Source organism: Pristis pectinata, chromosome 12, assembly GCF_009764475.1.
Source record: "Pristis pectinata isolate sPriPec2 chromosome 12, sPriPec2.1.pri, whole genome shotgun sequence".
Classification (NCBI taxonomy): Eukaryota; Metazoa; Chordata; class Chondrichthyes; order Rhinopristiformes; family Pristidae; genus Pristis; species Pristis pectinata.
In genome coordinates this window covers 48,786,090-48,813,228 of record NC_067416.1, presented here as the reverse complement: position 1 = coordinate 48,813,228, position 27,139 = coordinate 48,786,090, and the positions used below count along the sequence as shown (strand labels likewise).

Below are 27,139 nucleotides of genomic sequence, written 5' to 3'. Positions count from 1 at the left end.
AATAAGTGGGGTGGCGGTGGGGGGAGATTAATTGAAGTGAATAAAGCATTGAACAAGAATGGCCCTTTGGCCGATAGCCAGGGCGCGTCGATCTAAGGTCAGGTCGGAGAAGGAAGAGACAATGAAGAAAACAAGATCATCCGATGGCAGTGAGGACTGGTATTTCTAAAAAGGCCGGGACCAGAAACCGTGATGACATTTACAAAGTGCCTGAATAACTACCCGAATAGCCACTGATCGAGTGTAAAACAAAACACCAAAAAAAAACGACAATCTGCTGGAGGAACTCAACGGAACTCCGGCAGCCTGTATGGAGGCAAAGGGATAGTCGCCGTTTCGGGCCGAGAGCCTGCATCAGGCATGAGGGTGTAGCGGGGAGAGAGCCAGTATAGAGAGGTGAGGGGTGAGGCAGGGGCTGGCAGGCGATAGGTGGATGTTGGGGGAGGGAGGGGCGGAGATAGCGACAGAGGCTGGGAGGTGATTGGTGAAGACAAGGAAGGGCTGCAGATTATGGCATCTGACGAGTGAGGAAGGTGATGCGTCGAACCACATAAGGGAGGGGCGCTGGTCAGATGGGATCAGTGGGGTAGGAGAGGGGAAAGGGGACCGAGTGGGTAGTGTTACGGACTCAGTGAAAGTCCCTTTAAGATAGAGAATGTGTGTGTGGGGCGTGCTTACGTCTATCGAAGATAAAGGACGTAATGACGTTGTTGAAGAGGTCAGAGGTAGGAGAGAGAGAGAGAGAAGGGAGAGAGACACCAGCCTGCTAGTCTTCTCTATCGATGGATGAGAAACGATAACTGCGTCTGCCACTGAAATCCATGTATGGAAGTTGGAAGTAATCCGGTGGAGTTCACTTTGTTGCTGACCTGCAGAAGGAAACAGGTATTTGTGTGTGGACGACCACGATTCGGATGCTTTTCGGGATGAGGAAGTCACTACCGAGTAAACACTTGGGTTCCATCGTGGAACATTTGGATTTCGTATTTACTCTCCCTATGTTTCTCTACATCTACGTCTTATCTTCAGACAACGGTGGTTGTTGAAGAAGCCCTTGCTCATGTTTCACCTTATGGCTTGCGGAACTGAACTTTAAGAACCATTCCGGAACTGGGAGTTTTGGACTTTGCCACACACACACACACACACACACACACACACACACACACACACACACACACACACACACACACACACACACACGAAGAGTTTCGTTTTGGGGGTTAACATTCAAGGTTTAACATTTTTGAATTCTAACATACTAACATTTTTACTTTTATTTTACGTATTATCATAAGTAGTAATTAATAAAATAGTTTTTAACACTGAATCAGTGTGTTTCTTTTGTTGCTGGTTCGTGACAGTAGAGTTTGTGGGTGATATGCAGATGGGAGGGGAAATTAACTGGTTAACAGGTTGGGGGTGGATCGGGGTGGGGGGGGGGTAAGGAACAGAAGGGGTGCGGGTTACCTGAGATTTCACTGTTCACGCCGTTGGGTTTCTACCGATCTAGTGATCGAATGATGGTAACCCAGGGTAACTCCAACATTGGCCAGTGTGAACGCAGTGGCCTGAATGGGCTCCTTCTACGCCGTGCATATCTATAACCCCGTGGTTATCATCCTCTCTCTCTCTCCCTCCCCTGCAGCGAATTTAGTGGCGATTGTGATCCTGTCCAGAGGGAAGTGCGGCCTCTCCCGATGCATCACGAGGTACCTGGTATCCATGGCGGTGACCGATCTGCTGGTCATTGTCACCGCTGTGATCATCAACCGGCTCGGTGGGATGTATTTTCCGGGCAGCTTCCTGTCAATCACCCCAGTGTGTAGTGTCAGCAACGTGCTAACTTTTGCAGCCAGGGTCAGTTCAGTCTGGTTGACAGTCAGCTTTACCTTTGATCGATTTGTAGCTATTTGTTGCCAGAAACTAAAAACAAAATATTGCACCGAACGGACGGCGGCGGTGGTTACAGCCACCATCTGTACGCTGGGCTGTTTAACCAACATTCCTTTTTACTTCATACACGAACCGATCTATATAGTTGACAATGTGCCGTGGTATTGCCGAATGAAGGAAATCCGCTACACCTCGCCCGTATGGACGGCATTTGACTGGTTCGACAGTATTTTGACCCCATGTCTCCCGTTCCTCTTGATTTTGCTGCTCAATGCATTGACGGTCAGGTACATCCTGGCGGCCAGTAGAGCCCGCCGGAGGCTCCGGGCGCAGAGCAACGGAGAGACCCAGAGTGACCCAGAGATGGAGAGCCGGAAAAAGTCCATCGTTTTACTGTTTACCATCTCGGCAAGTTTCATCCTGTTGTGGATGACGTATGTTATTCAGTTCCTGCGGGTGCGCATTATGAATGACTATAACTTCCAAAGCTTCAGTGACCCCCGCTTTATTCTGCAGGAAGCCGGAAACATGCTTCAGCTCCTGAGTTCTTGCACCAACACCTTTATTTATGCAGCGATCCAGAGCAAATTCAGAGAGGAGTTAAAGAAGGCGGCCAAGTACCAACTGAATCTGATTTCTAAATTATTTATTCCGCGAAAGAAATAAATCCCAACATGAATTCCACGTCATTCAAATAGCAACCGCTCAGAAATGAATACTTGGGAAAGATGGGCTTCTAAATTGAAGAATCGGAATACGTAATCTGTCATTGTTTTGTGGTATCGGTAAGGTAATTATAATCTAAGGTCGGGATCATGCAGTGACTTGAAATTCTAAAGCGCGAATGTCACAGTTTACTGATCTGTATCGATGCATAACCATCTGGTTTACCGGCAGCTGACCTGGAGTGGAAATATCCTAGTTTACTGAGAGGTGACTTCCTGTATTAGAGACATCATCTCAGTTTACTAACGGATGCGCTTCCCGTATCTGAGGCATAAGTGAACTTCCTCCAACAGAGCTCCCAGTTTATTGACAAATAGCCTTACAGCAATAACTAGGCTCACAATTTACGACTAGTTGCCTTCCTGTCCGGTGGCAGAGCCGATCCCAATTTACTGACTGGTGGCCATCCTTTACCAGCCACGAGCATTGTCATGTGACGGACCACCTTACTGTGCCACTGACAAATAAAACATCCCAGTTGTGAGGTGACATTTATGCATCTATGTAACAAAACATCCCAATTTACTGGTGTTTCTTATTAGCACAGAAACTGGTCACCACTTTGTGCTCTGGGATATTTCAAGTCATTCCGGTTTGGGCCCTAGAGACTGGCGGATATAAACTGCACTTTCATTATGATCTGCTCCGGGCTTTCCCTAAAGTAGGCCTTGTTTGATGTTAAGTGCGTGTGGGGTACTGAGTTTCGAACAACCTATAGCTGCTTATTAGATCTGGAATAAAGTTTTTTTTTTAATCCTCATGTTGAAATTATCGTCTTCGCGTTCCCAGCAGTCCGATAATCTGCTTGATGCCTTTTCAGTGAAGCAGTAAAGTTCATAATTCAAGAAGATTCTCTCTAAGCGGCGAACTGACTGACATGACAGCTGGGACACGGATCACACGCATAGTGTGCGGAGGAACTTCCGTCCCTATGCAAACCATGTGCAATAATTCACCTTTAAAAATAGTTCCAGCAGTTGCGAGTTAATGGGGACAAAGGTTTTAGTCACACTCCTGCGCAGAATCTCCCAAATTTTCAATCCAGTGCGGGATCCGCATGGAAAAGTATCTCTGATATCCTCCACATAAAACTGAATTGTTGGATCAGTCAATCTCATGTTCAATACCAGGGCACCAGTTGATTTTCCCCTGTTCAGGTCAAGGATTGTTATCGTGATATTAACGCACTTCCCAGTACATTCATACTGCTTGCTAAGACCTATCTGCAACTCACAACTGAACAGGGCCTGTCCTCAGAGAATACGTTTGTTTGTCCTGATGAGTTAGATTAACGCCCATTAACGCACATTGGGTTACAAGCATCACCATCTCTTCACTGTATCCTATGAAAACAACTGTTCCTTGAGACAGTTTCCATCACTCCTACGTTTCCTATCCAATGGAGGACCAATTCTCACGGCAATAAGCCACCCACAGACTAATTTTGCTCATGGCGCAACTTGCATGCGATCCCCTCCCGACCCAATACATTTTTCCCGTGATAGTCAAGTCCTTTCCAACGCAGAACATTAAAGATGCACCTCTCTTTTGCAGTGACAAAAACGCGTACGCGTGACAGACTCACGCAAACCATTTCGGTTGTCCAGTAATAGACGAGGATTCACTATGATAGACACCTCAGAAAAAGAGAGTGACTTTTATTCTGTGAAAGGCGGGGATTCTTAGGAGCAGAAACAAAGGAAGACATGTCCATGATTTGTCATCCGTCACTCCCGTCATCTGGAAAGTGGTGAGTAGAAATGTCGCCTCAGAGGCTTGAAGACTAAATTTTACACAGCATTCCAATGCGTTATTGAGAGGGTGCCACTCTGGCGTATGTATGGTCTTTCGTATGACACCTTAAACCGAGGTCCGCTCTCTGCTTACAGGTGAATGTAAATTGAATCATTGAATAAAGAGGTCATTCAATCCTTTAGATTCTCCTTCCACTTTGTAGAACCATCCAGTCTGTCTTCTTTCCCGGTCAACATATACGTATCTAATTGTCTTTCAGAAGAAGGCACCATTGAGTCTGCATCCACTAACCCATCTGCCTCTTTTTCCCTTGTCTGCTTCCACCTATCACCCACCTGCCTCTGTCTCCCAACTCCAATCCTCCTCCTCCCCCACCTGTCACAACCTGCCCGTCATCCCTCGCCCATCGTCGGTCCACCTAACACGTCCCCAGCTCCCCACCCCGCTCTCCTCTTTGTACTGGCTATCTTCCACTCTCAGTCCTGATGCAGGTTCTCGACCCGAAACGCCGACAATTCCCCCCCTCCCCCCTCCCCCCTCCCCACCACCACCACAGATGCTGCTCGACTCGCTGAGTTCCCCCTGTGGTTTGTTTGTTGCATCCACTAAACTTTCAGGAACTGCATCCCAGAGCAAAACCGATCACTGCTTGAAGTTTCACTTACAGCTCCCCTGGATCTTGTCAACCACTTCATATCTGGTCCCATTTGGCAGCTTCTTGAAGTACAGCTGGCGAATTATTCCGGGTGTTTTTATCAAACCAGGTCGAACCAGGTCATTCATACATTGGTGTTGGTGGGAGCTTGCTGTGTATAAATTATCTGCGCGTTTCCTACATTACAACGGCGACTACACCTCAAAAACATTTCGTAGTCAGTGAATCGCTATGGGATGACCAGAGATTGTAAATTCTGTGCAAATGTAAATCGCTCTCCTCGTTTTGTATCATAGAGAATTCAGAGAGTCGGACATCCATAAATCTATTTGCTTTATGAAGAACAACTTGGGTTGTTCTTCATAAACATCAATTACGGGATGGGGTCCTACGAACCCAATTCTACCTCCGTAAGAAAAAAATAAGGATCAAGCTCATCATACTGATCTTGTAGTGCGCACAAGATCCTGGGGGCAGACAACAATCGCGTATCCCGTGATATCACTTGGCTGCAGTTCAGGTGGACAAGCATTGCTTCATCACTTGCATCCTACACCTCCCAGGGGCTGACGGGCGGCCGAATTCGGACGGGCGTTGTCCGAATACAGACCACAATTCAAAGGGTGAAATTTCTGCAGACCAATCCCATTATCACGTCAATCACCTGGGGCCCTGGAGGTGCATTTTTGCTGAGTACAGTACAGTGCTTCGTCTTGTAGAATACCAGGGCTCTTCGGGGCAAACTCATCTGCCTTATTCTGTAAAAGACCGTGTTTCATGACAATATTTGCCTCATACTCATCGCCTTTGTATTGGAACGGATAACTGTTTCTGGGGTCAGAATCTTACAGAAATCTCCTATTAAAAAAAAACTTCATATCTACAAACTAGCCTGTTTCGTGAGTCTATGTAAGACCCTCTGAAGACTATTACTATCATCCTTGCTGTTTCGTGAAGGTATAAGGTTTATATCATCAGCAAATCAAAAAGGGAAGTATTCCCACCGATGGCATTCAATTCATACCTACAAACCATAACTTATTCATCCCTTTTACCATACAACTGACAGTGGTTACTTGGAACAGATTCCAACATATCCTTCTAATTCATTGTGTTCAGTTCTGGTCGCCACATTACAAGAAGAATGTGGAGGCTTTGGGGATGGTGCTGAAGAAATTCGCCAGGATGTTGCCTGGATTAGAGAGAATGGAATTGCAAAAAAGTTAGGGATAAATTTTTCCCAGTGAGGCAGAGAAGGAGTGGCAGGGTGAAAGAACCATGGCTGACAAGGGAGGTGGAACAACTAGTTAGGAAGAAGAAGACAGCATACATAAGGTGTAAGCAGCAAGGATCAGATAGGGCTCGTGAGGAATATAGAGTAGCAAGGAAGGAACTTAAGAAGGGGCTGAGGAGAGCGAGAAGGGGACATGAAAAGGCTTTGTCGAGTAGGGTTAAGGAGAATCCCAAGGCTTTTTACTCGTACGTGTAGAGCAGAAGGATGGTTAGAGTAAAGGTAGGTCCGATTAAAGACAAAGGTGGGAAGATGTGACTGAAAGCTGTGGAAGTGGGTGAGGTCCTCAATGAATACTTCAGTATTCACCAAAGAGAGGGGTCTTGATGACGCTGAGGACAGTGTTGGTGAGGGTAATATTCTAGAGTATGTAGATATCAAGAGAGAGAATGTGTTGGAGCTGTTAGAAAATATTAGGACAGATAAGTCCCCGGGGTCTAACGGAATATTCCCCAGGCTGCTTCGGGAGGCGAGGCAGGAGATTGCTGAACCGTTGGTTAGGATCTTTGAGTCCTCGTTGTCCACCGGGATGGTACCGGAGGATTGGGGGGTGGCGAATGTTGTCCCCTTATTCAAAATAGGTAGTAGGGATAGTCCAGGGAATTACAGACCAGTGAGCCTTACGTCTATGGTGGGTAAGCTGCGAGGAAGGATTCTCAGAGATAGGATCTATGATCATTTAGAGAATCATGGACTGATTAGGGACAGTCAATATGGATTTGTGAAGGGAAGATCTTGCCTCACTAGCCTGATAGGGTTCTTTGAGGAGGCGACCAGGAAGATTGATGAGGGTAGTGCAGTAGATGTGGTCTACATGGATTTTAGTAAGGTGTTTGACAAGGTTCCGCATGGTAGGTTTCTTCAGAAGGTCAGAGGCTAAGAGATCCAGGGGGGCTTGGCCGTGTGGATTCAGAATTGGCTTGCCTGTAGAAAGCAGAGGGTTGTGGTGGAGGGCGTGCATTCAGATTGGAGGGCTGTGACTAGTGGTGTCCCGCAGGGATCAGTTCTGGGACCTCTACTTTCTGTGATATTTATTAATGACTTAGATGAGGGGGTCGAAGGGTGGGTTAGCAAGTTTGCAGATGACACAAAGATCGGTGGTGTTGTGGATAGTGTGGAGGCCTGTCGAAGCTTACAGAGGGATATCGATAAGATGCAGAGCTGGGCTGACAAGTGGCAGATGGAGTTCAATCCGGAGAAGTGTGAGGTGGTACGCTTTGGAAGGACAAACTCCAAGGCGGAATACAAGGTAAATGGCAGGATTCTGGGTAGTGTAGAGGAGCAGAGGGATCTGGGGGTTCATATCCACAGATCACTGAAAGTTGCCACACAGGTGGATAGGATAGTTAAGAAAACTGGTGGGATGTTAGCTTTCATAAGTCGTGGGATAGAGTTTAAGAGCCACGAAGTAATGATGCAGCCTTACAAAACTCTGGTTAGGCCACACTTTGATCACTGTGTCTAATTCTGGTCGACTCATTTTAGGAAGGATGTGGAGGCGTTGAAAAGGGTGCAGAGGAGATTTACCAGGATGCTGCCTGGATTAGAGAGTATGGATTATGAGGAGGGACTAAAGGAGCTAGGGCTGTTCTCATTGGAGAGAAGGAGGATGAGGGGAGACATAAGGTATACAAAATATTAAGAGGAATTGATAGAGTGGACAGCCAGCGCCTCTTTCCCAGGGCACCAATGCTCAGTACAAGAGCACATGGCTTTAAGGTAATGGGTGGGAAGTTCAAGGGAGATGTCAGAGGGAGGTTTTTCACCAGACAGTGGTTGGTGCATGGAATGCTCTGCCTGGGGTGATGTTGGAGGCTGATACATTGGTCAAGTTCAAAAGATTGTTGGATAAGCATATCTAAACATACAATACGAATATGGTTTCAATTTCGTAAATTTTTGGATTGAATAAATTTAATCTATCAAGTCCCATTCAATCCAATTTTTTCTTTCATCCATCCAGAGTTGACTCAGCTTTTTCCATATGGAAAAGGAAGGGAATAGTATGTTTTGGTGATTTATTCATTGATAACTATTTTTCATCTTTTGAGCAATTGCCTAACAAATACAATTTGCCTAGATCACACTTATTTCGATATTTGAAAATTAGAATTTTTTAAAAAGCTACTATACCCTCGTTTCCCACACCTTACAATACTGAAACTACAGAAAAAAATTTTGGTTTTAATCCTTGTCAGAAGGGCTTGACAGCAATAATTTATGATTTAATTATGAAAATTCGTTCAGAACCACTGGACAAAGTTAAGAATGAATGAGAAAGTGAACTCCATACAGAGACTTGGAAGAAAATTCTTCAGTTAGTTAATACATCTTCAATGTGTGCCAGACATTCTTTGATACAGTTTAAGGTAGTTCACAGGACCCATATGTCAAAAGATAAGCTAGCTCGTTTTTATCAACATATAAATCCTATATGTGACAGATGTGAATCAAATGTGGCTTCTTTGACACAAATGTTTTGGTCTTGTCCTCTTTTGGAAAAATATTGGGAAAATATTTTTAACATTATTTCAAATGTATTGAAAATTGATTTACAATCTCATCCTATGACTGCAATTTTTGGTTTCCCAAGGATAGAATCTGGCCATCTATCTGTCTCCGCTAACCGTATGATTGCCTTTGTTACATTAATGGCCAAACGATCCATTTTGCTTAAAAGGAAGGATCCAATACCCCCTACTACTTTTCAATGGTTCTCTCAAACTATATCATGTTTAAACTTGGAAAAAATTAGGAGTGGTACTGTTGATCCTTCGCTTAAATTTGAGCAAGTTTGGAGTCCATTTATTCAATATTTTCACATGATATAGATCCACACAGTAACCTTTAGATTTAGAGGAACGGAGTTGACAACACAATATTGCTCTGTTTCTATTGAGAAATTTTAGTCCAGTTTTTTTCTGTTTTTTTTTAATTTTTTTTTCTTTAGCTTAGTTTGGTTCGATATATTGTTTATAATTTTTCGTATTGTTTTGGGGACTTTTTTTCTTTCTTTTATATTTTATAATAAATCTTTTTTCTTTTATATTATATTCATTCACTAACAGATCGTTGGATCTACAGATTTTTTATACTTTATTGTTCTTTATGATTATCCATGTCATGATTGTTCTGATCTCTTTGTATTACTTGTATAAACATTGATATATTAATCTGTATTAATTTGAAAACTAATAAGATTGAAAAATAAAGATAAGCATATGGAGGAATTTAAGATAGAGGGATATGTGGGAGGAAGGAGTTAGATAGTCTTAGGAGTGGTGGGCCGAAAGTCCTGTATTGTGCTGTATTGTTCTATGGTTCTATGGTTCTGAACTTGGATTGTTTTCTCTGGAGCGTTAGAGGCTGACTGGCGACCTGATTGAAGTGTATAAAACTGTAAAAATAGATGGGGTAGGCAGAGTATTTTTCCCAGGGTGGAAATGTTAAATACTGGGGTGCCATAGATTTTGAAGTGAGATTTATGAGACAATATTTTTACGCAAAGAGGGGTAGGTGTCTGGAACGTGCTGACGGTGGAGTGCGAAAGTAGATACAATAGCAACGTTTGAGGCATTTAGACAGACATGTGAACAGGCAGGAAGTGGAAGGATATAGACCACGTGCAAGCAGATGTGCGGTTTAAATTGGCATCATGATCGGCCCCGACATCGTGGGCTGAAGCGCCTGTTCCTGAGCCGCACTCTTCTATGTTCTATGCTATGCTTGCAAACAGGAATCCTACAATGCAAAACGTATATATTCATCCACCTGCTGTGGAGTAACGTAATCATTCTCACGCGACCAAACTCGGGTCAAACAGAAGCCTCTTTATCCAATCTATCCCTGGTCTGCAGGAGGGAGCGGAGTCTAATTACCTCATACGTATGGTCCACAATTGAATAGCTATGTTACAATTCTATCAGTGCACAGAAGTTCCACTTCCAAAATTGTGATGATTAGAATTTTTCACAATTGAAATCAAATGAAAATTCAACCAGTGATTTTTAAAGATGCAGCTTTAGTCACTTTCGTCATTTCCCTTCTGCTTCCAGTTATTTACCAAATGATGTTTCTACTTTTAACTATGCATTCGACGCATCCTATCACCTTCAAAGATTTTGGAGCATGAAACCCAGAGTACTTCTGTTCCATTTGTTCCTGCATACGTTGAATATTACAACAATATAGACTTTTTCCCAGGGCGAAAATGGACATAATTTTAAGGCGATTGGAGGAAGACATAAGGGGGATGTCAGAGGTAAGTTTTTTACACAGAGATTGGTGGGTGCATGGAACGCACTGCCGGCAGAGGTTGTGGGGGCAGATACATTAGGGACATTTAAGAGACTCTTAGATAGACATATGAATGATAGAGAAATGGAGGGCTATGTGGGAGGGAAGCGTTAGATAGATATTAGAGCAGGATAAAATGTTGGCACGACATCGTGGGCCGAAGGGCCTCTACTGTGCTGTAATGTTCTATGTATTCCACCTTTCAAAATGTAATTTATTACCATTGGCTGCCTTCAGTTTTATTTGCTAGGTGTCTGCCTGCTTTCTTTAGTCTGTGTAAGGCCCTCTGAAGACTATTACTATCATCCTTGCTGTTTCGTAAAGGTATAAGGTTAATATCATCAGGAAATCAAAAAGGGAAGTATTCCCAACTGGCATTGAATTCATGGGTCAATTGTCAACTGCAAATTGTCCCTGGTGCAGGTGGGTGGCCACAGAATTGGAGAGGTCGCGGGTGGGGGGTAAGTTATAATTACGTCCCTCCAATTATTGAGAAGAGCCAATAGGGAAAGAAGTGGTTGGAGTGCTGGAAGAGTAGCCGTGGACTTGACGAGCTGAGTGTCTCCCCTCTGTGTCAGAAACAAATATGCGAGAAACATACTATATATAATATGTGACAACTAAATTTTATGACTACACTTCCTTTTGTCTCCTCGTGAACTTCATTACCATTCGCCCAACCAGCCCTTCAATCACGTGGGCTTAAATTTTTGTTAACAATTCTATTAACTGGAATTTTGTAAAAAAAAATCCACATGGGAGGCCATTCGTACTGTAACGCTGATGGGTCTTCAATGTAAGGTCACTGACTTGGAGAGCTTGTTCAAAGTTACATTCAAGAGCAGCACAACATGGAAATGTCCAAGAAAAAGGCGTTTTTATTACTTTCTTGTGAGTTTGTTGAATTAGCAAATTCCAGGAATGCAGCTCTAGTTTCTGTAACATCTTCTCATCATTTAATAGGTCCAGGTGTTAAGATGGAGTATCATGTTGCTCTCCCTCTGAGGCCAAATCCATCTTTCCTTAAGTGTGGTGCAGAGAACGTTTCAACACTCTAACCAATGCTTGATATTGCTGCAGTGTAATCTCAACCTCCCCATGGATTTAAAGAATGGATTTGTAGTTTTCTCCATATCAGAAGTATCTAAACCTAGAGGCATCGGAAAGGGAAGGGGTAAAAGGTTCTGAGGGGGTCTGACGAAGAATTTTTTTTCATCCAGACGGTGACTGGAACACAGAACTTATCTCCTGGGGGCTGGCGGAGGCAGCTCCGGTCACAACATTTAAGATACATCAAGATGAGCACTTGAATCACCAAGGCACAGAAGCCCACGGAGCTAGCACTGGTAAACTAGATTAGTATAGACAGATGTTTGATGGTCAGCATGATCAGAGTGGACCGAAGGGACATTTTTGTGCAGTAAAACTCTATGACTACATATTGGGCTAAGTGGCACAGTTGCTAAGTTATTGGACTAATATCCAAATGCCTTGATTACTGATCTGTAGTCACTATTTCCAATCCCTTCATTCTCTGTACTTACTTAATTAAATAAATATGGACATGTTTTCCACCGCTGCACGGTGGCCGCAATGTGTAGTACCCGCAAAATGCACTGCAGTTACTCGCCCTGGCTGCTCTGACAGCACTCTGCTAATCTGTGATCTCCATCACCGAGAAAGACGAGGGTATCAGTCACTTGGGAACGTAATTATCAGCATGTTCCCCTGGTCACACATCACCTTGACTTGGAAATATATTACTGTTCTTTCATTGTTGCTGAGTCTAAGTCCTGCAATTCCTTGCCCAGCATTAGTTTCACCGGAAGCAATTCAAAAAGATAACTAAACATTGCCTTCGAAAGGGCAAGTAGGGATGAGAGATAAATGTTCGTCTTCCCAGTGGGATCCACAAAAATGAAAACATAGATGAGCTGATTGGAGGGTAGCAAATGTGATCCCACTGTTTAAGAATGGAGGGAGAGAGAAAACACGGAACTAATGACCTGTTAGCTCGATACCAGTAGTTGGAAAAATCCTGAAATCAATCATAAAGGATGTGATATCAAGACCTTAGAAAATAATATTGTTTAGCGGAGTCAACAGGGAAATATGAAAGGGAAATCATGTTTGACTAATCTATTGAAATTCCTTGAGGATGTATTTAGAGGAGTAGACGAGAAGACACCGATAGATGTGGAGGATTTGGATTTTCAGAAGGCCTTTGATAAGGTCTCACATAGGAGGTTGATAAACAATGCTAGAGCACGTGGGATATGTAGATATACTCCTATGGATTGAGTTAACAAATAGAAAAAAGAGAGTAAGAATAAATGGACCCATCTCCGATTGTTAGGTTGTGACTGGTGGGATCCTACGGGATCTGTGCTTGGGCCCCAACTATTCACGATCTATGTCAAGGATTTTGGCTTAGATGGTTAAATGTAATAAGAGGGAATGTGATTAAGGACGAGGAAACAGGCCTCAAGTAAATATATTCAATACAAGTGAGTGGCAGATTGTCCCCTTTGGTTGAAAAAAGAACAGAAATACAGTTTTTTTTATATAAATGTAAGAGATTTAGAGATATTGATGTTCAAAGTAACATGGGTACACAAATCACTGAATGCTGACATACAGTATATGTGTATTAGGCAACTAGGATGGTAAATGTCATGTTGGCCTTTATTACAAGAGAATTTGAGTACAAGAGGATGCATCTCTTGCTCCAATTATAAATAGTTTTAACGAGATTTTGAGTATTCCGTGTACTTCCTTGTCCTAATGAACTTGCATCCATGTGCAAGTTCCCATCTATGTCTTTAATAGCACCCACTCCTCCATAAAGCACCCTTTTACTGTTTGTATACCTGTAGATAACTTTTGGATTCCCAACCTCTTCACATCCGCTCCCTTTGCCTCTTTTATTCTAATTTTCTCTCCCCCTTCTGTTTCTTTTTGTAATCTGCCTGGTTCTCGCTGGCATTTACAAACTGACCCTTGCAATAAACAGCTTCTACATTGGGTTTGTCAAAGAAAAAAACCTTCGTGTTGTGAATGGATTAAAAGAAAGATAACTTTACTGCCAAAGGCTGCAACCTTTGTTTCCTCTCAACCGAGGACAGCGAGGTTTTAATCCAATGCAGAATTGAAGCAAAGAGGGATCCAGGATTAGTCACGCCCACTAGGGTCACAAGCCCCGCCCACCAAGGCGAAAACGGGCGAACCCCCACCCTCCACGCATTCCGATTGGTTATAGAAGCTGCCACTCACGTACGCATCTTTCCCCGACCTTTGTTCGCTATTTGTCAGGGATAACGTCACTCACAGGAACGGCGTCGTCTGAGCATGCGCAGGGTGTGATACTGGACTGCGGCACGGAGGTAAGAGTGAGGACTGTTTTGATAGACTTTGGTCATACTGTCTGCTTTGCAGTCTGTGCCTCTTCAGGCGAATATAAAACTGCGCATTTTACCGCCCCCCACAATATATATGAAATAATATTTATCTTTTCCACTGCTCTCTTCCGTTTTGCTGCGGGAACGGCTGTTGGCCGTCTACAACGCATGCGCAGTGTTGGTCTCCCTCAGGGAGCGTCCTTAAATCAAGGAAACGTGCACAAGGTCAGGGAGCATCTCTACATTGAGAAATGCCGATGAACCTAGAGATTTCATATATTATGGGGATTGGTCGTACATGTTTTCAAATCCCGATTTGGGCTTGACCTATTTCTGTGATCCCTTCAGCCCTCCTTAGTTGCCACACACACAAGTTCGGCGCAGGTGGAATCGCACCACCATTGACTGCGTCTTCAGTTTCAATTCCCTGAGTCCCAGACACCTTCCCCCATCTCCTCAGGTCTTCTACTTCCTCTTCTTCAATAATGTGCATTTCTGATCACCTCCCCATTAGGAAAGATGTTATAACGCTGGAGGGGATGCAAAGGCTGTAGCCTGAGACGGAGTATTTCAGTTATGAGGAGAGACGGGAAAGGCTAGGTCTGTTTCACCCAGAGAGAAGGGTAAGAGCGGGCGTGATTGAGGTATATAACATTATGAAGGGTATAGATGCGGTAGACCGCAGGAAACACTTCCCCATATCAGATATAGATAAAACGAGCGAACATAGATTTAGGGTAAGTGGTAAGAAATTTAGGAGGGATTTGAGGGGGACCTTTTTCACCCAGAGTGTTGAGTACCTGGACTGCACTGCTGAAGACACTGGTGGAAGCAGAGTCACTGACAGCATTAAAGAAGTGTGTGAGTGAGCACTTGAATCACCTGGGCATAGAAGATTGGGGCAAAGTGCTGGAAGCTGTAATTAATATGGCTGGGTGCAGACTGGTTGGCATGGACCTGTTGGGCTGAATGGCCTGTTTCCATGCTGTATGACTCGCTAATAATCCTTATGATCTACCCCTTTGACCAAGGTTTTGGTCATGTTCTGGTATTTTATGTGGCTGGGTTCAAATTTTATTTGGTAAAACTCCTATAAGGACCACGTTAAAGGTCCCTGCAAGTTGCCAGTTGCAATAGTGAGAAACAAAAGGAGGTTTGCCAGGAAAAGGGACTGAAAGTTGTGCATTAAACAATTGAAACTGCTGGGTTGGATATAATGGGGAATATTTTATTAGTTTACAGATATTGTATCTGGCCTTAAAATTGATGGGATTCTTGGATCATTAAGGATCAAAAGTGAGGATACTTAATACCACACAGTTAGATGTGACTGGTACTCTGTAATGGAACAGGTCCCTTTTGGCATTTAAGTTCATCAAGGCTTTCAAATCCAAATTCTTATAGTATGTTGTAGACCCTTAGCTATTCCAAGATGGGGCGTATTTTTCTCTTATTAGTTCTTGAGATCAAAAGTTCAAGAACACTCAAAACGGGAGAACTACCTCAGTCCCCTACTTGGATTCTTCATTAACAATTCTTTTTCCTTTGGTCTGATGGGAATAGTCTAATTTCCTGTTTCATTCTCTGGTCAAACATTTGTCATTTAAATCTTATTCCACGTGAAACATTTTGTTGCAATATGGCTTTGGTTTTCTCTTTTCAAAATCTCTTTACCCTTGCCCTGGGTTTGAGATTCATCCCATGTTAGTTCCTGAGTTCTTTGAACATTTCCAGTTAGGTTATTTAATTAACCAACAGTGATGTCACATTACAAGGTGCTACTGGCTGAAAGGTTAGATTTCAATGGGAACACCACCACCAGCAGTTTCCTTCCAAGTCACACACCATCCTGACTTGGAAATACAGTGGCATTCCTTCATCGTGAGGTCTAAATCCTGGAACTCCCTCCCCACTAGCACTGTGGATGTACCTTGACTAAAAACCACTGCTAGCAATGCTCAGTTCCCAAAGATTAATTTAAAAACAAACTGTCTTTGGTCTATCATACTACAGTTACAGAACTGTACTTCCCTGATTAACAAAGGTTAAATAATAAGTTCATTTCGTCAAACCATTCACAATATGTTAGCACCAGTCATCAGGTTGGTCAGTTTTCTAATTGCTGTAGCTGGTCTGATTTGCCCTTGAAGAGAATCAACTCTTCTTGCCATTTCTGGACCATGATCTCATTCCTGAATGCCACATCATCAGTGCACTGACCATCATTGTAGGACTGGAATCAGACAGTACCAGAACGGAACACAGCAGGTCAGCACTACCCGAAAAGAGAGAAGCCGGGAATAAGGATTGGAGATGTAAGAAATTTGAATTTCAGTACAGGATGGAGAGAGAATGTGTGTGATAATGATTTAAACCTTTGGCAAAATGAGTAGAATGTAAATTTCACTGAAGTATAGAATTAACCGTTCTGAGTTTCTTCTCTGTAGTTGGTGATGAGTTTTGCAAACTCTTTTTACAGGATATTACAACGGGAAATTCAAAGGAGACCACCTTAGTATTTGACTGTGACACAACTTATCAGGACCTCAATATCATTGGCCTTTGAATAGAAAACGAGAACTATTTATCTGTTCTTGTTTCTGGAAAAGATTTTGCACACTGTGATTGGACAAGCATTGAGGCACAGGAGTAAAAGTCTCCCAGTGCACTGCCTGTGGGAAGAGGTGCAACAAATTATACAGCTGGGGAGGAACAGAAACATTCACAGTGGGGAGGAATAGTGCATGTGTGTGGATGAGGATTCAAGAGACACAGGGACACTCTGGCCATGGAGAATCCATGTAAATGTGTGGACTGTGGGAAGGGATTCAGCTGTCCATCTCAGTTAGAACACCATCAATGCGCCTGCACCAAGGAGAGGCCGTTCACCTGCACCGTGTGTGGGAAGAGATTCCTGCAGTTTTCTGACCAGCTGAGACACCAGCGAGCTCATACTGGGGAGAGACCGTACACCTGTTCCACATGCAAGAAGGGATTCATTCAGCTATCTGATCTCCTGCGACACCAACGAATTCACACCGGAGAGAGGCCGTTTTCCTGCATGGTGTGTGGGAAGGGATTCACTCAGTCATCTCATCTGCAGTCACATCAGCAAGTCCACACTGAAGAGAGGACATTCAATTGTTCTAGCTGTGAGAAGAGCTTTAAAAGCTCGGAGGTTCTGCTGAGACACCAGCGCATTCACACGGGAGAGAAGCCATTCACCTGCAGTGTGTGTGGGAAAGGATTCACACAGTCATCCCATTTAAAGGCACACCAGCGTGTCCACACTGATGAGAGAACATTTAATTGTTCTGACTGTGAGAAGAGCTTTAAAAGCTCAGAGGATCTGCTTAGGCATCAGCGCATTCATACTGGGGAGAGGCCTTTCACATGCACTGTGTGTGGAAAGCGATTCACTCAGTCAACCCACTTGCAGATACATGGGCTGGTTCACACAGGGGAGAGGCCGTTTACGTGCTCCATGTGTGGGAAGGGATTCACTTGTTCGTCTAGCCTCCTCAAACATCAGCAAATTCACACCGGGGAGAGGCCATTTACCTGCTCTGTGTGTGGGAAGGGATTCACTTGTTCATCCACCCTGCTAATACACCAACGGGTTCACACCGGGGAGAAGCCATTCGCCTGCTCTGTGTGTGGGAAGGGATTCACTCAGTTCTCCCATCTCCAGTCACACAAGCGAGTTCACAAGTGATGATGAGGTTTGGATCCTGCTGCTACAATAGCTGTTCACTGCATCAGAACAGACCCGTGATCATTCTGAAAGATGAGTAATTTTGCTGGTGCCATTAACTCTTGTCTCTGATCTGGTCTAATATTCTTTTCATGTCAAGTAAATATCAGGTGTTTTTCTCCAAATGTCTACCAGATTGACTATATTAAGTAAATGGAACCCATCTCTGAGCAGAGTTCCTACACCTTGTAAAAATGTGGATCTAAAAGAATTCCATGTCTCTCAAGACAGAAAATTCTGTTGCTATCACTTCAACTTCAATATCAGGGGCCGATCTTCACTAATCTTTTGTTGGGGTTTGGGAGGGTGTGGAGGGAATAGCTTCTGATTTAATCGCTGTATTGCCTAACTCGTAACTATGATGGAATATACTTTGTTGTGGACGCCAGAGGAAATAATTTACTATGTCCATTCCGTCAGAACCTTCTCTCACTTGGATTACTTGCCCAGCCCTAACCTCTGTCTCAAGGGCATAACTGCTGGATGTGTTTTCCTCTGGAACCTGGACAATGCTCCCTCTAAGGCCTGAGGACCAGCTTAGAACAATATTTCTTTTTCTGGCCAAGGGAAGTCTATTTCTATTCCAGCCCCTCAAGATAAATATTCCATCAGCCCATATGGTTAAATTTTACATCTGATCTCTAAGATGCATGGGATCCATGGTGAACTGGCCATTTGGATTCAGAATTGGCTTGCCCATAGAAGACAGAGGGTGGTGGTTGATGGGACTTATTCTGGCTGGAGGTCCATGACTGGTGGTGTTCTGCAGGGATCCATACTGGGTCCTCTGCTGTTTGTGATGTATATAAGATGACCTGGATGAAAATGTAGATGGGTGGGTTAGTAAGTTTGCAAGCGATACAAAGATTGGTGGTGTTGTGGATAGTGTAGGAGATTGCCAAAGGATAGGCAGGATATAAATCAGTTGCAGATATGAGCAGAGAAGTGGCAGATGGAGTTTAAATTTTTTTAAATTTTATTTACAGCGTGGTAACAGGCCCTTCTGGCCCAACGAGTCCGCACCGCCCATTTTAAACCCAAATTAACCTACCCGTACGTCTTTGCAATGTGGGAGGAAACTGGAGCACCCGGAGGAAACCCACACAGACACGGGAGAACGTACAAACTCCTTACAGACAGTGACGGGAATCGAACCCCGATTGCTGGCGCTGTAATAGCATCACGCTAACTGCTACACTACCGTAATCCGACCAAATGTAAGGTGCTGCAGTTTGGGAGATCAAATGTAAAGGAACAGTACACAGTTAACAACAGGACCCTTAAGTGTTGATGTCCAGAGGAATCTTGGGGTCCAAGTCCGTTGCTTCCTGAAAGTGGCTGCACAAGTTGATAGGGTGGTAAAGAAGGCATATGGCATGTCTTCTTTTCCAAGGCAGTGAGCTCAAGAGTCGGGATGTTGGAGGAAGGATGAGGAGGCTTTGGAGAGGGTGTAGGAGAGGTTCACCAGGAGGCTGCCTGGATTAGAGGGCATGTGCTATAAGGAGAGGTTGGACAGACTTGGGTTGTTTTCTCTGGAGCGGCGGAGGCTGAGGGGAGACCTGATAGAGTTTATAAGATTATGAGAGGCACAGGTAGAGTGGACAGTCGGTATTTTTCCCCAGGGTTGAAACGTCTAACACTAGAGGGCATGCACTTAAGGTGAGAGGGACAAGTTTTTGCAGAGTGGTGGTGGTGGAAGCAAATACAATAGATGCATTCAGGAGGCTCAGGTAAGCACATGAATGTGCAGAGAATGGAGGGATATGGACATTTTGTAAGCAGAAAGGACTGGTTTAGTTAGGCGTTTAATTATTTTGGCACAACATCATGGACTGAGGGGCCTGTTCATGTGCTGTAATGTTCTCTCTTCTAGCTTTTAATAATTGGCATCCAAATCCCATTATGTCACAATTCTCAGTCTTTCAATCCACTGATATTGGATTTTTAAAGATTTTAAAATTTGAATTTTATTTATAGCGTGGTAACGTTAAGTTTCTTGCTAAATGCCTATTGTAATCACAGAAGGACATGAATGTACATCATGGACATAAGTGCTGACCCAAAATGGAATTTGGGTTAATCCCACTTCCAGCTCTTGGTCTATTGCCTGTGGACTATCGCCAACCCAGGCAATTTCTGTCAATTTCTTGTGGGTTCCTGCTTCACCATCCTTTCAGGCAGTGAGTTCCAGACCCACCACACATTGAATGAAATAATATTTATTAACTCCACTCAAAAAAAGTGGAAAATCCACCAATTTTCTTTCATTTATGTCACCTAGTTACCGACCTCCCTGCAAAGAGAATTGGTCCTTGGTACTTTCCCATGTCCAAGCCTTCATAACTTTGTACGCTTCGATTGGTCTTTTGTCCCTTATAATTGTCCAGCTCTGACCATATGGAGTAAATCTCTGCACCTTCTCTGTTGCCATCACATCCTCCTTGTGGTCTGGTGGAGAGAACTGCACACACAGTACATTCTTGCCAAACCAGTGTTTTGTACAGATTGACATATCCTGCCTGCTTTAGTATTTATGACTGGCCAATCTCATTTTCTGCCTTGGCCATTATTATCTACCTGTTCTACTGCCTTCAGGGTTTTGTGGACATGCACTCCATATCCCACATTCCAGTGTATCGCGGATGAATATAATGGTCCACCATGCAGGTGGAAAGATGTTAGTTTGTCAGTCACTGTTAGATGCGTGTGTGCATATTCCACTGGCTGGTAGGGATGCCAGGTGATTAAGCCTTGTCCTGTTGGTGCATAGCCTGTCCTTCAAGAAGTGCTCACTTGCACCTCCATATGGTGACAGGGAACCTTGTGGTCTGAGGCTGATGCTTCAGGAAGATTTGGGAGGTTCAGTCCCACATATGCAGCCCACGGGGACAGACGTGAGGACCCCATGGTTGTAGTGAATCAATCCTCAGCTATGGATAAATTGCCCCATTGTCTGTTGGTACCTTGGCAGATAGAGGTTACACCCTTAGTTTTCCTGGTGATATAATATTAAGTGATGTCCAAAGGCGAATGATGCCTAACTGATGCCTGCTGAGTTCCTCCAGCACATTTTGTGTATTGCTCCAGATTCCGGCATCTACAGAACTCTGTATCTCCATCTTGCTGCTCCACTCCGAAGTCCCTTCCAGGGATGCCTACCCTGAAGTTTTCCTCCTCTCTTTGACGAGAGTTCTGTGGGACCCTCTCTCACTGCTCCCCTTCCGTGCAGCTAATTACATCTTCTCAATCCCCCCACCCCCACCTTCCTTCCCCCTTTCACCTGGACTCACCTATCACCTGAACTCACCTCTCCCCTGCCTGCATGTGCTCCTCCCCCTCCCCCCACCTTCTTATTCTGGCTTCTGCCTTCTTCCTTTCCAGTCCTAATGAAGGGTCTCGGCCTGAAGTGTTGACTGTTTATTTCCCTCCATGGATGCTGCCTGACCTGCTGAGTTCCTCCAGCACTTTTTGTGTATTGATGACTAACTTGTCATCTTTCTGGCAACTTTTGCAACCAAGCTGACCCCCAGATGTTGTACTGTGTTCCTTTAGACTGAGGAGGTGTAGGATTAATAAACTATAACTGTTTTCATATCTTAAGATGCCTTCCAACAGACAGAAGGGGAACTTCAAAATCGGCTTAACAAGACCAACTGGGGTAGTCGAGAGAGGTGGCGGGGGGTGGGGGGGGAACCCTGACATTTATGAAGCCCTGAGTGTCCATAGATTCACCCTGTAGAAGATCTGTATATAAAGTGTTAACACAGGAGACCGTAGTAATGAAAGATGAGCCCAACTTGATCGGCAAGATAGAGAACAGGTCAAGTGCTACCTCCACTAGTAGAAGAGGCCATTTAGTCCCATAGGTCAGTTCAAGCTGAGTGCTGACCTGCCACCGTCCAACTCCTTCAATGGTGCTTGGAAGCACCACACTAGCCAATTAGAGTTGCCATTGTTCTGTTTGCCAAGTTAGTATGTCAGCGGCATACAGATCTGCCCGGTTTAGAACGCCCGACCTGTGTACAGTCTGTACATATGAATGAATGTTTGGGAGACCAGTGGGATGGATATCATGGGTGCTGTGGGGATGCAGGCACCTTCTGCCGCCTGGGAACTCAGTTTGCGGCCACATTTCCGACTTGCGAACTGTTTGGCCTACGAATCGTTCACAGCCCTGCCATAGCCTGGGGATGACCAGTATGCACAGGATTAGTAGATGACCCGCCACTGATTGACAACGCAAGACAGTGGAGGTTGACGTGCAACATCAACAGAGCCTTACAAGAGAGTAGACTTCCTGAAAATGGATCAGTAGAAGAAGAGGCTCCATCTGCCCCTTTATTCCCTGGTCTGTTTCCGTCTATCACCCACCTGTTTCCCAGCTCCACTCCTCCCCCCTCCCCCACCTGGCTGCTTCTGTCCCTCATCCTTCACCCCTCCTCGGTGCTCCAATCACCTACCAGCCCGTCTGACCCCTCCCCTCTTCTCTATCTTCCCTCTCTGAGTGCAAGGGTCTCGTCCCGAAACACTGACAATTCCTGCCAGTTTATATGTCTGTCTAAATGCTTCTCAAACACTTATCATATCTGCTACCACCTCCTCAGGGAGCACAATCCAGACACCTACCACTCTCTGGATTTTTAAAAAAACAAACGCCTCAAAAATCTCCTTTAAACCTTCCCCCTCTCACGAATCCATGCCCTGTAGTATTGGACGTTTCTATCCTGGAGAAGAAAAGACTATGGCTATTGACCCTATGTGTGCCTCTCTTAATTTTATATACATTTTTCAGGTCGCCCATCGGCCTCCAACACTCCAGAGAGAACTCTGCAAGTTTTTTCAATCTCTCCTTATTGCCAATACTCTCCAATGTATACATCCTAGTAAACCTCTTATGCACTTTCTCCAAAGCCTCCACATCCCTCCTGCAGTGTGGTGACCAGATCTGCATGCAGTACGCAACTGTGGCACAACTCAGGGTTTATACAGCTGCAACATGATTTCATGACTTTTGTACTCAGTGCCCTGACTGATGAAGGCAAGTATGATGTACGCCTTCCTAACCACCATATTCACATGTGTTTCCACTTTCAGGGAGCTGCTGATTTGCACTCCAAGATCCATCAATACTCCTAAAGGTCCTGCCATTCACTGTATATTTGCCTCTTGCATTTGACTTTCCAAAATGCAACACTTCACGCTTGTTCCAATTAAACTCCATCTGCCATTCCTCTGCCCAAATTTCCAACTGATCGATACCCTGCTGTATCCTTTGACAAACTAACTCACCATCCACAAATCCACCAATTTTCGTGTCGTCTGCAAACTTACTAGTGGGACCACCTACGTTTTCCACCTAATCATATATGAGGTCCCAGCACTGATCCAGACACAGACCAGTAAGAATGGAAGTGGACCATGAGGCAAAGCCTACGCATTCAACACTGTGCCCTGGGAAATAGAAATGAAAATGGACAGAGAGTACTTGAGCTATTTTGATGTCTTGAGCTCTGTGTAACTAATACTTCCAGAAAAAAATCATGGCCTAAGGTGTCCTGGAAACCTCTGCACTGTGGACATTAACACTTGCTGGATCTGGTCACTAGTGGATGTGATACTCAACACCATCTTCAAAACATCACCCTAGTGTGCACCAGGAACAGGATGTAATCCTTGAAGCTTTTCCTTTCAAAGCAGAAGGCCATCCCTGTGTCAATATCAGCCACACTCCTCAGCCAGACAGGGACCAACAGTTTCTTGATTTCTCTGAACAAGTTTTCCCCAGCATTCCCATGAGTGAGTTATAGTAAAGTTCAATGCAGCATCTGTAATTCTCCACCTTCAATATATGAGAATCAAGAGCAGAAAAGGGTGGACCTGCTCAAGGCCAACATCACTGGAATGGAACCTGTCAGTGCGGTCAAATGATCTGCCAAATGCATTAAGAGCTCCTCAAAGCTCCACAAACCACTAGGAACTGTGCCAATGTATTCTGTTTTCCAGGACTGGTGAGACCCTGGCAAAGCCAGCATTGTTGCCATTCCTATTTGCCCCTGAGCTCTGTGTTTGATGGCATTTGAGAATCATAGGGCAATAAGATTATAGGAGCAGAATTTGGCCATTCGGCCCATCGAGTCTGCTCGGCCGTTCAATCATGGCTGACTTTTTTTCAACCCCATTCTCCCGCCTTCTCCCCTTAATCCTTAACCCCTTACCAATCAAGAACCTATCAATCTTTACCTTAAATATATCCAATGACTTGGCCTCCACAGCTCTCTGTGGCAATGAATTCCACAGATTCACCACCTTCTGGCTGAAGAAATTCCTCCTCATCTAAGTTTTGAAGGGAAGTACTTTTATTGTGAGGCTGTGCCCTCAGAGCCCAGACTCTCCTACTAATGGAAACATCCTCTCCTCACCCACTCTATCTAGGCCTTTCGGTATCTGGTAGGTTTCAATGAGATAGCCCTCTGAACTCCATCGAGTACAGGCCCAGAGCCATCAAATGCCCCTCGTAGGTTCAGCCTTTCTTGTGAATGATTCTTGTGAGGATGATTTCTGTGAACCTCCTCTGGACTGTCTCCAGGGCCAGCATGTCTTTCCTCAGATACCGGGTCCAAAGTTGCCTACAATCTTCCAAATGCAGTCTGATTTTGAGAGAATCAGCCACACTGGTGGGTGTGAAGTCGTTTTGAGGCCAGGTAAGGACTGCAGATGTTCCTCCTCTGACATTAGTGAATCTGCAGGGTTTTTACCACAATTGGTTATTTTTTGTGGCTTTAGGAAGACTTTTTCCCCCAAATTCCAGATTAGCTGAATGTGAAATTCCACAACTGCTGTGGTAGATTTGAACCTGGGAATCTGGATTATTAGTCCAGGCCTCTGAATTTTTAGTCTGGCTATTTAACTGTACTACAGAGTACATCTACGTCAGAGCATCCAGTTGTCCTCTGACACAGAGAATGCTTGAAGCACATATATTGAGATCAGAACAGTAAGAGGTCCATTGAAAACACAGGAGAGGGCATCACCAACGCAATAAACAGTTGGAGAGAAGGTAGAACACTAGAAGTTGTACTCCTGGGAAAATACCATCATTAAGGAGGCTCAAGACTCCAAGAGCCAAGCATGACCTAGAAGCACTGGATACTGAACACACAGCTGAGGGGTTTAGTAAAAATATTGCTCAGTTATCATGTGAAGAATTCCCGATGATAATGACACTCTGTGAAAACTCAAGCACAGGAAGTTGGTGACTCCCACAACATCTTCCTGAACTCCTTCTTTGACTCCAAGAAATGCAAGATGCAAAGAGAGACCTTGTATCAGAAGGGAGAGTGCAGCAAATGTAACAAGCACTGCAACATTTCCTTGAAAGTATTCATTTGGTTACTTGTGTTCAGTTCTGGTCACCTCTTTATAGGAAGGATGTGGAAGCTTTAGAGAGGGTGCAGAGGAGATTTACCAGGATGCTGCCTGGATTGGAGAGCATGTCTTATGAGGACAGGTTGACTGAGCTAGGGCTTTTCTCTTTGGAGAGAAGGAGGATGAGAGGTGACTTGATCGAGGTGTACAAGATGAATCATAGAACAGTACAGCACAATACAGGCCCTTCGGCCCACAATGTTGTGCCGACCTTTAAACCTCACCTACAACTATCTAACCCTTTCCTCCCACATATCCCTCTATTTTAAATTCCTCCATATGCTTATCTAACAATCTCTTCAATTTGACCAATGTACCTGCCTCCACCACCACCCCAGGCAGCGCATTCCATGCCCCAACCACTCTCTGGGTAAAAAGCCTCCCTCTGATATCTCCCTTGAACTTCCCACCCATTACTTTAAAGCCATGGCCTCTTGTATTGAGCATTTTTTTTCTTTATTTTTATTTAATGAGAAGCAGAGTATAGGGTATAAGGGGCATAGATTGAGTGGACTTTTTCCCAGGGTGACAACGGCTAACACAAGGGGACATACTTTTGAGGTGACTGGAGGAAGATATAAGGGGGATATCGGGGTAAGTTTTCTATACACAGAGTCATGGGTGCATGGAACACACTGCCGGCAGAGGTTGTGGGGGCAGATATATTAGGGATATTTAAGAGACTCTTAAATAGACACATGAATGATAGAGAAATGGGGGGCTATGTGGGAAGGAAGGGTTAGATAAATCTTAGAGCAGGATAAAATGTATTGGTATTGGTTTATTATTGTCACGTGTACAGAGGTACAGTGAAAAACTTGTCTTGCGTACCGATCGTACATTACATTATATTACACAGTGCAGTTACATTGAGTTAGTACAGAGTGCATTGAGGTAGTACAGGAAAAAACAATAACAGTACAAAGTGTCACAGCTACAGAGAAAGTGCAGTGCAATAAGGTGCAAGGTCACAACAAGGTAGGTCGTGAGGTCAGAGCCCATCTCATTGTATAAAGGGAACCATTCAATAGTCATATCACAGTGGGGCAGAAGCTGTCCTTAAGCCTGGTGGTACGTGCCCTCAGGCTCCTGATTCTTCTACGTGATGAAAGAGGAGAGAAGTAAGAATGACCTGGGTGGGTGGGGTCTTTGACTATGCTGGCTGCTTCACCAAGACAGCGAGAAGTAAAGACGGATTCCAAGGAGGGGAGGTTGGTTTCCATGATGAACTGGGCTGCATCCACAAGTCTGCAGTTTCTTCTGGTCCTGGGCAGAGCAGTTGCCGTACCGAGCCATGATGCATCCAGATATGATGCTTTCTGTGGTGCATCGATAAAAGTTGGTGAGTGTCAAAGTGGACATACCGAATTTCTTTAGCCTCCTGAGGAAGTAGAGGCGCTGATGAGCTTTCTTGGCCGTGGCATCTACGTGATTTGACCACGACAGGCTATTGGTGATGTTCACTCGCAGGAACTTGAAGCTCTCATTGTGGGCAACCTTGTGGGCCAAAGGGCCTGTACTGTGCTGTAATATTCTATGTTCTATTTGCCTGCATTGCTCCGGCCAGCGTTCAAAACATAGTCAAACACGTGCCCCAAACACTAGTGTGGTTGAAGAACCAGGTGACAGGTGTGGTCTCACTGAGGTCCTATGTAATTTTATTTTTACATTTTTAACTTTCCATTTTTGCAACACAGGCCATCGTATCATTTGCCATCCTAATTGCCTGCTGCACCTGCACATTGGCTTTCAGTCACTTCCCTTGAACATCTCACCATTTAAAAATACTCAGCAGTTCTGATTTTTGTTTAATAAAGTGAACAGAGTCACACTTTCTACATTGTACTCATTTAGCTTGTCTATATCCCCTTGAAGCCTCATCACATTCCTACTTAGTTTTGACTTTTCAACAAACTTTTGAGTGGAACATTTGATCCACTCAG

General features: G+C 44.3%; 1 protein-coding gene across 1 annotated transcript; it reads left to right on the top strand.

Moving 5' to 3' along the window:
* The first annotated feature begins 13,952 nt into the window (after positions 1-13,952).
* On the top strand, positions 13,953-21,013 carry LOC127576367 (zinc finger protein 235-like). Its single transcript, XM_052026884.1, has 2 exons — positions 13,953-14,002; positions 16,497-21,013. The coding sequence occupies exon 2, from the start codon at positions 16,806-16,808 to the stop codon at positions 17,730-17,732; it is 927 nt and encodes a 308-aa protein (XP_051882844.1). The 5' UTR covers positions 13,953-14,002; positions 16,497-16,805; the 3' UTR covers positions 17,733-21,013.
* Positions 21,014-27,139: the final 6,126 nt, after the last annotated feature.